This window comes from Lissotriton helveticus, chromosome 4_1 (assembly GCF_964261635.1).
Source record: "Lissotriton helveticus chromosome 4_1, aLisHel1.1, whole genome shotgun sequence".
NCBI lineage: Eukaryota > Metazoa > Chordata > Amphibia > Caudata > Salamandridae > Lissotriton > Lissotriton helveticus.
This window is the reverse complement of record NC_136063.1, coordinates 135595792-135611331: the sequence shown is the minus strand read 5'-3', so window position 1 is coordinate 135611331 and position 15540 is coordinate 135595792. Positions and strand designations below refer to the sequence as shown.

General features: G+C 48.6%; 1 protein-coding gene across 2 annotated transcripts in view; it reads left to right on the top strand.

The window, feature by feature from the left end:
• TONSL (tonsoku like, DNA repair protein) overlaps positions 1-15540 on the top strand; it is a 347227-nt gene that overhangs the window by 314210 nt on the left and 17477 nt on the right. For both annotated transcript variants that reach the window (XM_078686541.1, XM_078686542.1), the window contains 2 exons: positions 9031-9338; positions 11087-11258. In XM_078686541.1, the coding sequence (XP_078542667.1) occupies positions 9031-9338; positions 11087-11258 (480 nt within the window). The remainder of the gene's footprint in view (positions 1-9030; positions 9339-11086; positions 11259-15540) is intronic.

Here is a 15540-nt window from a genome sequence, read left to right as displayed (position 1 = left end):
ATAATGGCTTCACTGAAACCTATGGTGTTTGGTATCACACTTCAACTTGACAAACTCCTACTGATGCCAGTATTGGATTTGCCCTGACATGAGCCCAGAGCTCACCTTAGATGTGCCCCCTAAACCCTACTATCTTCTAGTTTGCTGACTGACTGGTTTCGGCCAGCCTACCACCACAGACCTGTTTCTGACCCCCCCTGAAGGTGAGAGCTCGCTCTCTGAGGGCGGAAATAAAGCCTGCTCCGGAGGACGGTGTTAACACCTCCTCCAGTAGGATGGCTAGTTAATCTGCTTACCAAGGCCAGGGACTTCAAAGCCTCTGCCATCTTTGATATGCAAACCCGACTTCCCTCAGATCTGGGAGATATCACCCTCAGCCCTGAGGCTCAATTGGCACCAGGACAGGTGGGAAATTAGCGATGCTAGTGGGCGTGTTGCACCACCAGACTACCCACACCCATAAGGTGATCTGCCCGATGTGCTCAGCGAAAAAGGGTTCCACAATATTGGTTTTGGCGGAATTGGTCATATAGGGGGGGGTAGTCACCCCAAGGAAAGGTAACCCATTGGCTACTACCCAACACTCCCCTTAACGCTCCTGTATTGAGTATTTAGATGGGCCTCTGACACCAGGAGCTAAGATTTGACTGCTTGAAAGAAGGAGTTTTGGGCTAGACCCTACCCGCCTGCTCCTGTCCCAACAATCGCAGAGAACCTGATTCGACCTGCAGCTGTGCATCTTCCAAAAGCCCTGCAGGGCTGGCAGCACTATGTCACTCGGCCAACGTCTCCATTGAATTGGAGGAACCACTTCCCTGCAGGCGCGACGACCCCTGACCAAGGACAACGTAGGTCAAATCTGTCTCCCCCTTCCCTCCTTTCCACACACCTCCTCCCCCTCCCCCCCCCCCCCCAACGCTTGGAGTCTCCAGGATCCTCAGGAGCAACCCTGCACCAATTTTCTGGGTACTGAACCCCTTGTGGCAACCAAGGCTTGTTCAGTGTCCAGCCCCGACATCAACACCGCCGAGACCGACACCAGCAAAAGAGAAGCCATCACCAAGTGTGGCCCTGCTATCCTATGTTTGTCCTCCTCTGCATGTCTGACCGAGAACCGTGAGCGCCTTCGAAGCACAGAAATAAGCAACCGAAACCCTATTCACCCAAGCTGCCTGGCCTGAGTCAAGGAGCACCGACTGCGCCCCCCCCCCCCCCCCCCCCCTGCTCTGAAGACCCTCACGAACAGAGCCCTTCTATTGGGTGCTCCCGGACTTGTCCCCCTCTTCAGCCTGTTTCTAGGTGCCCCAAACTTCTGGTGGACCTCTGGACCTTGACCCTCCAGCACCTTAAGTCCTAAAGGAGACCCCCGAAATACGATAGCAAGTACCTGCATGCAGTATATTTCTTTCTCTATAGGAAAGCATTTCTGCGTAAAAGGGCATTGGTTTGACATCTTAGCTTACCTGTAAATATTGATAACTTGAAAAGTACTTTTACCTAATCTTGAAGATCTTGGTGTCAAAAATAATATAAAAATATGTACTGTTTTTCTAAAATTGTTCTTGGGTTTCTTCTTGAGTGTCTCATTTATTGACTCTGTGTTCTTAACACTACCCTCTGATAAGCCCACACTACCACAAAAAAGAGCTTTTGGGATTAATAATTTAACCCCTGTAAGCCCATAAGGGTCGCCTGTACTATCTGCTTAGTGTACCCCTACATTTGGTACACTACATAGATAGCCATCTTCCTTCATTGTATGCACCTTGTATATGACATTTTCCTCTTTTTACTTTACGGTCTCTCACTCCTGATGAAGTCCAGGTGCAACAGGCCTGAAACCAGTTGAGACAGTCATTAGCTAGGTGTTTTCATATGCTCAGTTTTTTTCATTTCCTACTGCGGTTCTTTTAATACACCGCTCCTGTGAGTACTGAGATGCTAAGGGATAATATTAACAACACTTTTAACTTTTGATTTCGATAAAACATAATCAGTTTCTCTTGGGACACTTCCTACCTTTTTTTTTTTTTTTTTTTTTTAGAACCTTTATTTTGTCATCAAGGAAATACAAACATGGGCCTACAACCACTCCGCTATTCAAATCGAAAATAGAACCTCACATTATAGAAAAATACAGCGGCGCGGAAATCAAGGTCTGATGAGCATCCAGGATATAACATAAGAGGAAATGCACGATGTGACAATAAGGATCCAAGAAGGTTCATTTTACAATAAAGGAAAATAAGATTAAAATCAATGTCGTACAATCATACACGCTCCCACAATAGTAATCAAAAAGCAGAAAACCCGCCAGCAGTGCACATGCATTCGAAGTAACGGGGGTAGGGCATTGGAGTCAGGACAGTTGTAAAAAACACATACAGTTCGTTGCAAGCTATGCCCTAGCCCACAAAGCCCACAAAGCAAAACACACTATAGGAAACATAGAAGACGACGACATCGAAAAGAAAAGGACAAGGGGCCATAAAGACAAAGAAAGGACAAAGTAATAATCCCATCCCCCTACCCCCCACCCTGCACCCCTGCAGAAGGTTACGGCCTACCCCCCCCCCCCCAGCAGCGTGCCTGTCGCCCTAATGAAGAAACCCGAAATATAGAGAAGAAGAAGGAAAAAGGAGAAAAATTATTGGAGAAGGACCATCGAACCGGCCATCCGGCCCCTTCCCACCACCGCATGCAATAATCTTCTGACAGCAATGATAAAAAGGACTACAAAAAAAGTAACCACTTACATCACAATCAATTATAACCCCGCTGAGTGTCCCTTAAATCACCATCAACCAACAATGAGTCCCACCATGTCCCAAACGGTCTCACCCCTGGCCTCTTCTATCCATAGCACCAACGTACGTCTCGGTCTCAAGCAGGCCTACAAAATAGAGTTAAGGGTCCAAATGTTCCAGGAGGATCTGGAAGTGTCGTTGCTCCATGGGAAGTTAACCACCAGAACCCCGCCGAAGATGCGGAGATCTGTCCGTGGCAATAGCAACACCGATAACAACCTCCAATCCGAACATAGTTTCGCCAGCCATGGAAAAAGAGTCACACAATGCGGCAAGCGATGAAACACCGCCGATGCAGCCCAAAACATAGATCGATGTCGTTCCGTCACTCGCCGAGCAGACAATGGCCCCGATGAGTCAATCACACGTGCAACCGGTGTACCCACAGTAATCACATGAACCAAGTCCATTAGCGGCTCTACGGACGTAAACGTAGCGGAGGCATTCGTCAGTGGCACAGAGGCGGGCAGATCGGCGCCTACACAAGATTGAACCAAGTCGACATGGAGCGGTGGAACAACAATGGCGGCCATCCTCCTTCCCAGTTCCCGGGCCTCTCGGACCAGGGACATTTGCAGGGTTGTTAAAGCAGCCAGTACATCTCTGGACGTGGGCCCCTCCTCACATTTCCGGCCCCCGGGACTCTCTTGTACAGCGGTTTCTCTGCCCGGGTGGGGGGCGCGGAAAAGGGCACCATCCGCCATTCCAGCCGTTACGACCTCCTCCTTCCCCATCTCACCGCAGGACCGGGCCCTACACCAGAACGCAACAGGATTCACAGGAGGACCCCAAAAATCAAGGCAGGCATCTCAACGGAGGGTCACCAAAGGGCTAAACAAAGTCTCTGCCGCTCCCCGTGAGTCACCCGTCTGTCTCGGGAGAAGTTGTTAATGCCCTGGCATCACACCGAGGGGGGGCCGAGGATCATGGTTCCCACCGGTCCTGCTGTAGCGCACCTCCCGCAGGGCAATCTGCTATGTTGAGTAGGTCGGCACTGTCGCCTTTGTCTAGCGGATCTCAGGTTCCCACCGATCGGCTCCCCACCGCAGCCAGAGGCCGCTGTTGTTGCAGTCGCGGCCGGATACTCTCCTCACTCGAGATCGCGGCTCCGGCACAGTGAAGGCCGCCAAACAGTCGGGGACAGATCTTAGGGTCTATCGCACGTAGAAGCCTCAGGAGCAGACGGTAAGTGAACGGTAACTTTCGCCAACTTCAGATATGCAATTATTGCGCAGGATAATCGCCAGGATATACGTGCGGGGTGAGAGGGCTCACGGAGCCGAGCGTTCACGCAGCCATCCCGGTCTCCATCTTGGCTCCTCCCCCACTTCCTACCTTTTTAATGGGCAAACCACAGGTTTCCGTGATTGACCTCTAGTCCACCAAGGTTTTTACCCATGTTTTAGGCACACCGTTCCACTGAATGATGGATAGAAAGACTTCAGTGGGTCTCTAGGAAGATTGACACTTAACTAGCACCCTCTAGCACCCTTTGTTTCATAAACAGGATTCATATATGAGATAGGCCTTGCAGGAAAAATAATTGCTTAAAACATCTACTCTCTAAAGGTGTCTATCACCGTTTCTTACACAAGTTCTTTAACTTGTGATGTTCCATGGATTTACATTCTTACATCTAGTGATACTTGCTACACAACTTTGCAGCTCTCTTCAGAAATGGAACCAGTTAACAAGTTATGAAACTAATCTCCAAAAGCAGACTGGAGTTTAGTGGGATCAGGATGTGATCCTTAAAGGTCTGGTCCCAGTAACTGTCAAAAATAGTTTTTTTAAAGATATGTATATATGTTGTATTTGTATCAAGCACGCCTAGCTTATAGAAAGTGGAGTGCTGCATATAATCAAAGGCATCAATACAGTCAGCAAGTGGTTGGAGGGGTAGCTGGTTGTGGAGTTCTTTAAACCGATGCGTCTTCAACACTTACCTGAACTAGACCAGGACTGTTCTGTACATAGATGTTGTTCCAAATCCTTGGTGCATTGATGGCAAAAGCCTGTTTTATATCTTCCATATGATGATATCTAGGCTTTAGGTGTGCTCAGAACCCCCAAAGATGGTGAGTTTTTCAGGCAGATAGGCAGGGGTGCAAGTCCTAATGGCTTGGTAAGCGTTGCAGCTGATTTTGAAGATGAATAGAGGCTGGTAAGGGGAGCCAATGTGTTTGCCCTGTCTGCCCAAGCAAGGTGGTGCCTCAGGAAGTGTGCAGGGAGTATTAAGATTAAGCTCAAACGTCTGGGATGCAGCTTTCTTTACATTAGCTACCAGTGGAAGCTTGGATTAAGCTCAATCTCGCATTCCTATCATTCAGTAGTCCTAGGCTCAGTGTTATGCTTACTAATTGACTCTTTTATACAAAGTATGGCTTCCATAGTTTAAACCCCTGAAGTTGTCTTCCTTTAACGGCTCTGCAAATGCATATGTTTGAACGAGGCTTTAAAAAATACCATTAACTGTCCTGCCTTGGATTTAACTCTCAGAATTGTGGCAGTAGGTTTCCACCTAGCACAGTACCTAGCTATCAATGTCCATATGTTTGATGCAGAAGCTATTCACTCCCACAGTTTTACACATGAAACTATTTATGCTCCCAAAAGCATGCACAAACATCCACATTTTCACTCTTAATATGTTTATTCATTTTCAACAGCAGCATACACAATTATCGGCCATGCATTACAGTGTGAGAAGCCTTTGGAAAACACAATGCAAAAGGAGAATGGTACATATTGACCATGCCACAGTTCATGAGACCTGTATAGAGAGGAGCATGGAGAATCAAAAGTGAAGAGAGAGCACAGCCCAAAAGTATTATTATGACTTCATTAACATTGTGCATCAACCAAGTCCTCCCTTCAGCTTCAACATCGAACAGAATGTTGTGAGCATGGCAAGACCGGGTCCCCCATCTATGAGCATGATAGCAAGAGAGGAGTATCTAATTAGCATGTGTGCTCAAATATATCTTCTACTGAGCAAGTTCGTAAAAGAACAACAGAGCCAAGACCGGGCTACGAAAGCTCCTCGGGCCAGTGTTGTACTAAAATACAGGTACGGGGCCAACTGACTTAACAATAGATAAGAGGAACAAAAAGACAGGGGGGGAATGATCTGTCTCCGCTGAGCAAAAGAAAAGAGTAGCATCACCAACAGTGTAGAATCACAGGCCAGGCAGAGCAAGAGAGGCAGGAGGAAGGGAAAGGAAGGGAAGGGCTTTGGGTGCTCTGGGGACAGTCATGACTTCCTCGTAATAGTTATGCCAAAATGCGGCATTGGGCCAAAGTCATTGCTCAGGACAAAGAGTTGAACAGGTGGAGGGCGTGCAATTTGGGTGGCTGAAGGCAGAGGTGTTCCATTCGTGACATGTAATCAAGTAGGAGTTGTCACAGCTGTGTGAATTTCTCAACAGTGAGGGAAAGTTTGTGATAGATGTTCCATCGCCGGGGTATGCCAAAATCTAGTGAACCAGGAGGCAATGGGAGTCTTCCAGGCCAAAGCTATCAGTTGCTTGGCTTCACCGGTTATTCGGCGGATTAAGTACCAATCTGCATGGGTCGGTGCGGTCATGCGCAGGCCCAGAATAATGGTGCAGTAATGTGCTGGAATCTGGAACCCCAGAGTGTTTTTAATGTTTCCTAGAACTTCCTTCCAGAAGAGTGAGTTGGGGGCATGTCCACCAAATATGTTTGGAGTCCCTCACTGGTGCCCCACACTGTCAACAAGCCGCGGAGGCTGTGAGAAACATGGGGCGCAAGCAGGCTGGTGTGTAATACCACTGGAACATCAGCTTGTAGGCTGACTCCTGATGTCAAATGCTCCTATGTGTTTTGGGGATTTCGCGCCATAGAAGATCAGATTCTTTCTGCGTGATGTATGTTGCTCTGTCCGCTCCCTTCTCATCTGGTATGGCTTGCTAGGGAGGAGGCAAGACTGATGAAGGACACCATTGGTGCTGGAAATCAGACCCCTTGAGCCCTGGAAGTGGCGAACTAACTTCTCGAATGGCGTAAGTGGCTGAGTCACTCCATTAGTATTCGGGGGGAGGAGGGTGAAGCACCCATTGCATAGCTGAAAATATTGATGTCTAAGTTTGTCAGAAATACCTAAACCCGATTTACATTGCTCAAATAGTTTAACTCCCCCCCCCCCCCCCCCCCCCCCTTGAAAGAGATCCTTCAGCACACAACACTCGCCTCTCTCCCAAGTAAGGAAGGATCCCAAGCCCAGACGTGGCATACGGTCCGGATTACGCACGATGGGGTATTCAGGGAGGGAAACGAGGTCAAGCCATACTCAACAGCCACCCTAGCCCATATCTCCAGCACCGTTCTAGTAGGTGTCGCGAGATAAGCGCTGCGAGGGCGATGGCACTTCTGCAACCAGGCCAATTCCCAGAAAGGCCTGCAGGCCACCTCTCGATCCATTTGGAGCCAGTACTTCTCGTATTCCTTAACCACCCACTCCGAAAACCCCGTAAATGAGCGGCACAATAGTTGTCAAGAAGGTTGGGGCACGCCAGTCCCCTGCAATTCCTAGGGAGCATAAGTAGGGTATTGGAAATATGAGGTCCGTTCCATATAAAGGTACGGAGGCCCTTCTGCATTCGGTGGAAATCCTCAGCTGGGATAGAGGTCGAGAGGGCCTGAAAAAGATAGAATATGTGGGGTAAGATATTCATTTTAACCGTATTCACCCTACCCAGCCAGAAAGCGTGCGATGGTTACCACCACCGCAGATCTTCTAAGGTGGCCCTCGATATTCGGGCCAGTTAGCTCGAGTCCAGTTCTGCAAGGACCCAAGTATCGGATAGACAGCGTAGCCCACAGGAAAGGAGCCAAATCCCGCAGACCCGTGAGGTGCTGTGGTAGAATGGTATGGTTAAGTGCCTGGTATTTATACATATTGATGTTGTAGCTAGAGGCTAACTCAAAGTCCTGCAGCTTCTGCACCACCACCACCACCGCCAGAAGAGGTATCAAATACCTTCTCCACTTCGAAGGACAGATGAAGGGCGGGGATGTTGTGCATTTAGGCTTTATTTGCCAAGTGGGCAAGGCGTCTGGTGTTGTCCAGGCACTGCTGGTGCTATATGAAGCCCACCTGGACATGGTCAATCAGCCCTGGCAAGAGAGGCTCTACGCGATTGGCCAGCATTTATTTATAAATCTTAGCATCAGTGTTCACCAGTGCTATGTGGAGGCAATAAGAGCAGTGAGTAGAGTCTTTGCCCGGTTTAAGGATGAGTGAGATTACCGCCGCCGAAATTGTAGGAGTAAGACCGGTACTATGAGTGAAAGAGTTAAAGAGCCAGAGTAAGTGGTCCGTCAGAGAAGGGTAAAAAATCTTATATAAGGAGACCGGTAAGCCGTCCAGTCCCATCTTCCCCCTTTTAGCCCTCCGAGAACTTTTTTAAGTTAAGTTACGTCACCGTGAAGGGCACCTCATGTCCTGAGTGTTCTGTGGCTCTAAGGGCATCCCAGGACAATCCCGAAGATAGGCGTGGATGGCAGCTGGGTTCCCCCCCAAAAACACATGAATAAAGTAGTAGTCCCTAAAGGTCTCTTGTTTATCAGATTCTCTAACTGTATAGCCCAAGGCTTCAGTGCGTAATTTGGCAATGTGGGATCGAGCATGTTGGTGGCAAAGCCGGAGTGCTAGTAAAAACATGCTCATTATAACACTGGAATATGTTGGTTTTCTAAAAAGAGAAACTCTGTAATTTATTAAAATAACGTGAACTAGAGAATTTTTTTTTAAATAATTATGGTAAAAAGGACCAATTAACTTGAGGCTGTCTGCCAAATGCTGAAAAGTTTCAGGACCAAGGGGAGTGTCTTGTAACGTCATATGTATCCATAGTTGGCATTGGAGTCCCAGTGCTGTGGGATCCATTACCAGTCAGGAAGGCGGTGATCTAATAGGTATAGCGCTTTGAGGACCTCTAGACACACAGGCAAAGTAGTATTTAAAATATGGTATTTTTAGACCTGTTATTGAGAATAGTAAAATACATTACAAATGCATTATAAATATTTTTCTTACATTATTTTTTAAAATGTTTTGATTAAAGATATTTTAGACATAGACATTTTTCCCTAGATCCAAGGAAATATCATTTCAGACATCCAAATCCTCTTGTCCTAATTTCATTTTGTCCTGAATAAAAAGCAGAGTTCTTAGTTATTTTCTTCTCCTCAAATGCAGCAGAACATCATCTGGTTCTGAAATCCTTGGAGCAGCAGGAGAACATCACTTCCTTCAGACTCTGCAATCTCTCACTGCGCAGACGCAACCTGACGCCACTCCTGCGGGCTCTTAAACTCCAGGCCTCCATCCGCCAGCTCCACCTATCTGGCAACTGCATTGATGACCTTGTGGCTGAGGAGCTTCTTTCCACTGTGGCCACCATGCCCAACCTGACCCTCCTTGACCTCTCTTCCAATCAGATGACTCACGAGGGACTCGCAAAACTTTGCCCTGCAACCGGTATTTCAAGCGAAGATACTTTTAAGGTGAGAGAATTTGACTGGAGTAAGCGTCTACTCAATTAAAGTCCTGCTTCAAGATTAGTAACTGGAATCCAAAATGCTATTTACCTCAAACTATCTTCTCTAATGGAGAAATGCCAAAGCATGTACGGCTTTTATTACGAGTGGGCCGGTATGGTATGTGAAAATGATTGCGCTTGGCGAAATCCAACACAATGTGTTAAGATTTGATCATGTGCGATAATTATCCTGTTACAAGAGTTTTCCTTGACATGTGGCATTACATGCAGATTTTAGTGGATACCACACAAAAATCTGCATGTCCTGCTATGGTATTTAATTGGCATTTTCCCCCAGGTTTGACCTGCTGAAATTTGATAAGGACACAAACTTTATTGCTCCTGGTGCAATAAAAAAAGTAACGCTCATAATTGCGTTCCTTTCGCAAACAGGCGTTTGCGCAGATATCACAGTTTAATGGGCTGCTTGTAGTGAAGGCCACCATAGCAGAGTTATAAGATACAATACCACATATATTATCATTCTTTGATTATCACTTACCTTCAGGTATTTCGGTTGACCACACAACTCTAGTCAGATTGTGGAACTGTCCATAAATAGATTGTGTGAAACTATTACACTGATGTCTACAATCATTGAATAGCCCTGAAGAAGTCCTACTGATGAGGCACGGAACATGGTGGATGAAAAGATGTGAATAAAACTTTGAAACTAAAGATTTGACCAACTAAATCAAATAATTATGATAATAGGATATTTAGTTGACAGCTTACAGTGTGCCTTAAAAGTGTACAATATTTGAACGGTGCACACCAATAGAGTAAAGCTCGAGAACTTCTACCACATCTGGCTTATTGTTTTGGGCTATCGGTAGGGGAGTATAGCACCTAGTCCCTGATTGTCTTACTCTCACACTTCTGATATTTTTATGAAACGACCAAGAGTGTAGTATTTAAGTTTGCCTTAGCTGCTAATTTGCAAGTCTAAAATGGTAGAGAATTGGGTCTGGTGTTTGGTAGGGTAATTTAAATACAGTGTAATGCGCGTCTCAGGTCATGATTAGTACTAAATGGATATTGTTAAATTCTTGTTTATTATCTACATGCTAGTTAATCTAATGTGAATAGAAGATTGACTGAGATTGTGTGAGCAAACTCTGACCTTTTACATGTGCAGATATCCTACTCCCACCCGCTGAGCACACAGGTATATTATTCCTAACCACCATGTGCCCTGATATCTTACTCCGCTGTTTGCATCGATAACCTGCTCCCACCGCGGTGCCCTTTGGTAGCCCGCTCCCACCCACTCTGCACAGATCTTCTACTCGACAGTGGGGAATGCTTCACTGGTAAAGCAGCGTTAGCCTTAGATTATTAGGTGCAGTAATATCCCAGAGTGTATGACGTAGGTTGCATGTGCAGCTCTCAGACTCTTTACAAACTCATGAATGTGTGCATACATCAAGGATTTTTTGTTTTAATTTGTAAGTCATATTTTTTATGTTTTGGTTTATGTTTTTAGTGCTTTCTGCATGTCACTAGCTTTTTGCAAATATCAGTTTATTGTTAAAGGAATAGCATGTAAATCTTTTAAGTGAGATATTTACTCTGAGTTGCTTCCAGCATGTTTGCATGTTGCTATTTCGCACAATGTTATCATCATATTTTTCTGGTAGGGTTTTGGTAGTTCTTACACTTACCAGTGCACTAGGCGACACCTTTTGATGCACACGTCCTGTTTCGTTTCAGAACTTGGAAGAGTTGAATTTAAGCATTAATCCACTGGGAGATGGCTGCTCCCAGCCATTGGCCTCCCTAATCCGCTCCTGCCCTGTGCTGAGCACGTTACGTTTACAAGCCTGTGGCCTCACTGCCAAATTCCTTCAGCACTACCGCCTCCTGCTTGCAGATGCACTAAAAGGTAAGTCACCAGTCTCCTTTTTGAGCTGCAGTAGTGCTGGATCACGGTAGATACTGGCTGCAATATGTGCAATTTCTTTCCAGACATTAGCTGCTAGTTTATCTGCACAATAAAATAGAGAATTACTCAACGTGTTTTGATCAGAGCCAGTAAAAACGTGGCTTTACCCCAGTGTATATTTTTCAAGTGGTTTTGTGAAACACATTGGTGTTTATCATTGTACTTTTTTGGAGTTGACTTGTTGCGTTCTATTGCGGCAGCTTTCACGTAATTCCTTCTGAGGAACAGAATCAGATGAGACAAGACTAAAGTTAGGTCTGTGTTAAGCGAGTAAACCAGCGCATGTCTACTACCCTCTATATTATACCACCTGTATAGAGAATGATTTCGTAGCAGTTGCTATATGAGATAGAAAGGATAACCCATTTTATTAAGTATATGTTCATAGCCTGCATGGCTGTAGACATACATGCTCTGCATCCTCCTGCCTTCTTTTGTTAAGCTCAGACTGTTGCAAATTGTTTTTCTTCGAAGAAGTCTATCTAGTCATGAGGTCTCAGTGACTTCTCCTCTTGTTGTCAACTCACATGGGCACCTACTCAGTTGCTGGACTCTGCGCAATCAGGGTTGGGCGTGTATCCCAGTCTCAGCATGCTGCATTTAAACCATTGATGGCCCCAAAGCCTGTTGTCTTTCCTTCCTGTCGCCGAGAAGACCTTGTTGACTCCTCTTCAGTTCCTTCGACAGCTGCTAAATTTGCTGAGCACATCGGCTTTGAGCAGCCGGGCCACGACGCATATTGGGCAGTGCAGCCTTCCTACCAATGTTGCAGAATAAGGAGGCACAGAAAGTAATGGAACGGACCCACTTCAAAAGATACCTTCAGACCCATTCCTGGTAACGGGCCGATCTCCACGCCGTCTGTGTCCTGTGCTTCTCGCCAAAGCATGACAAGAGCCACTGCTACTTTTGCTCGCCCTTCAGAAGCAAGAAGACCCTTCAGCAATGAAGAAGAATTGGAAATCCAGCCTGCTTTAACCTACTTGGTTATCCAAGGAATGTTGGTCTCCTTTTCATTAAGGGCTTAGCTTCGTTAGGTAAGCCATGGCAAAGCAGACAATAATATTGTGTCGTAGAAGAAAGACAGTAAACTACTGTGGAGTCGGCTTATGGATTCTTAATTTGTAGTTTTTTCATGTTTGATGAGCTGCAGGTAGTGGTACAAGGGGATGCTAATATAAAGTGATAAGAAAGGGGATGATGGACGGAGCACTTGAGCAAATCAAACACTCACCCCCAGTCAACTGATCTGGGTTAAATCCATCATAATTATTTAGCTCACTCCACCACCCCAGTTCAGACATGGCCATATGCAAATCAGTCTGACCCTGTGCCTCATGGAAACAGTCCAGCCCGAACTGCCAAGCCATGTCTTCTCTGGACCGTAAACAAGCATCCTGGGACCGGTTTCGGGTTCATAACCTTCATCAGCCAGGCTATCTTGAATCCAGTGGCAGAATCAGCAAGGGACCCACGTCTGGGCACACCCTGCCAACTTAGGGCGAACAAAGCGATACCAAAGGGGATGATGGATGGAGCGCTTGAGCAAATCAAACACTCACCCCCAGTCAACTGATGTGGGTTAAATCCATCATCATTATCTGAAAGAGACACGTTAGTGATAGATTCCTTACCTTAGAATATCCCCAGGCGTCAGACTGGATCCGGAATTTTTTTGCGTAGCAGTACCCTTGCGCGTTGGTAGACGTCGTCTGCGGCTCCGCGTTTCGGCGTCGTAGGCGCCGTGATGACGTCGTCGGAGTACTTAGACGCCGCCTCCGCGTGCTGACGTCCGTTCTTTTTTCCGCGCCAGCAGCGCAGATCCGGAAAAAGTGGTACATTAGTCACTTTTTGACTAAACTTTTTTGATCTTTTGATCATCCTTTTTCGAAGTCCTCGACTCCGAACGGTGCCGGTAGGGATGCCAGGTTTTAAGCCCTGTGAGAATTGCGACCGGCTGATGTCGGTCACCGATCCTCACCGTCGGTGTCTCCACTGTCTCGGCGTCGATCATGACGACAAGGCCTGTTCTGACTGCCGGGCCCTAACTTCGAAGGCTAGGCAGGAGCGGTCCCGCAAGCGGCTCGAACTCCGGCAGTCGGCCCCGCGCCGAGAACGGTCCCGGTCAGGACGGAGGTCGAGTGACCGGTCGCGGGAGAGGAGCCATCGGAGCTCCGGGAGTCGACATCACTCCTCAGGGTCGAAGTCGTCAGGTAAGCACAAGAAGTCGAAGAGACGTCATCGCTCTTCCGACGCTCGCTGGTGCTTCGGCTCCGACGCCGCCGGCGCCTTCGGGCCCGGCGCCGCAGGCCCCCGCTGGATCCGGATCCGGATCCGGGTCGTCGCCGGTGGACCTAACGACCTCCCCGGCGCCGTCCCCGATGCCTCCCTCGACTTCAGAGAGTTCACTTTCCATGAACCGGCCCCATCATTTACCAACCCTGAGTACAAGGAGATGGGTGATGAGGAGTATTGGGAGGGGTCTGAGGACCCTCTGACATGTGAATGTCAGTCCCAGGAGGACTGGACTGGTGAACTTGGGGATGCCAGTGGTCTGGGCACCTCGCCAGACACTGGCTTTGTCTCACCTCCCACCGTGGCTACGGAAGAGGGGGCAACCTACAGTGTGGTGTTGATGAGGGCAGCCAAGGCCTTGGGCCTTGAGGTCCCCGTCGCGGTCGTGAGGACTAACCTCCTCACTGAGGTCCTTAAGCCGCAGTCATGCTGAGCCGAGCCTCTGCTGCCGTTTAACGAGGCCTTAACCGACGTTCTTTTGGGCACTTGGTCCAAGCCCGCTGCAAGTTTGCCTGTAGATAGGAACGTGGCCAGACGCCACCGCCCGGCCCCGGGCGACCCTTGTTTCCTGTCCACCCACCCCACCCCTGAGAGCCTGGTGATTCAGGCCTCAAACTCCCAGACCGCACTCCCGTCGGCGCCGGCTGACAGGGAATCCAAGAGGTACGAGCAATACGGCAAGAAGGTATTCTCCTCCCTGAGTCTGGGACTCCGGTCTTCCAACACCGCGTGCCTCTTGGGCCGTTACACCCACTCTCTGTGGGATACGGTCACGGACGTGCTGCCAAAATGCCCGTTGGAGGTACAGGCTAAACTCAGCCAAGCCCTTGTGGAAGGCCGAGATGCGGCACGTTATTCGATCCGATGTGGACTGGATATCACCGACTCTCTGGGCAGAGCGATGGCAACGACGGTGGCGATTTGTCGCCACACCTGGTTGAGATCCGCCAACTTCTCGGCAGATGTCCAAAACACACTCATGGACATGCCATTTGATGGCCGTCGTCTTTTTGGCGACAAGGCAGACCATGCGCTTGAGCGCTTTAAGGACTCCAGGGCTACGGCCAAGTCTTTGGGCCTCTCGGCCCCGCGCCAGCAATCGGCTGCCTTTCACTCCTTTCGTGGCCACGGAAGGGGTGCACCCACACGTGCTGCCAGCCACGCTCCGCAGGGTAATACCCAACGCGGTGGCGGCCGTGGAAACCACCGTGGCGGCGGTCGGGGACAACGGTGAGGTCATTCCACACCTTCCCCCGCAGCATCCGCCTCAAAACCCTCCTAGTCCGTGCTTTCAGGCCCATGTGACGCCAGTGGGGGGCAGGGTTCGCCATCACCTCCTCCACTGGCGCACTGTCACGTTGGACAGGTGGGTGCTGCAAATCGTCTGAAGGGGCTACTCCCTCCCCTTCGAGGCGACCCCTCCAGCCATGTCACCGCAGTACCACCGCGTATCGGGGGATCATTTGCGGCTTCTGCAGGAGGAAGTTACGGCCCTCTTGGCCAAGGGGGCCATCGAGCGAGTTCCTGGGCCAGAAGTAGGGTGTGGTTGCTACTTTCTGGTACTCAAGAAGGGCAAAGGGGGCCTACGCCCTATCTTGGACCTAAGGAACGTCAACGGCTTCCTCCGGAAGGAGAAGTTCAAAATGCTGACACTGGCTCAGGTCTTAGCTGCCCTAGACCCAGGAGACTGGATGGTAGCGTTGGACTTGCAGGACGCTTATTTCCACATCCCCGTCCTGCTGGCCCACCGGCGCTACCTGCGGTTCACGGTTGGCTAGGAGCACTTTCAGTATACCGTGCTCCCCTTCGGCCTTACCAGCGCCCAACGGGTGTTCACAAAGGTGATGGCGGTGGTCGCAGCTCATCTGCGCAGGTTAGGGGTTTCAGTCTTCCCCTACCTCGACGACTGGTTGTTGAAGGCGGGCTC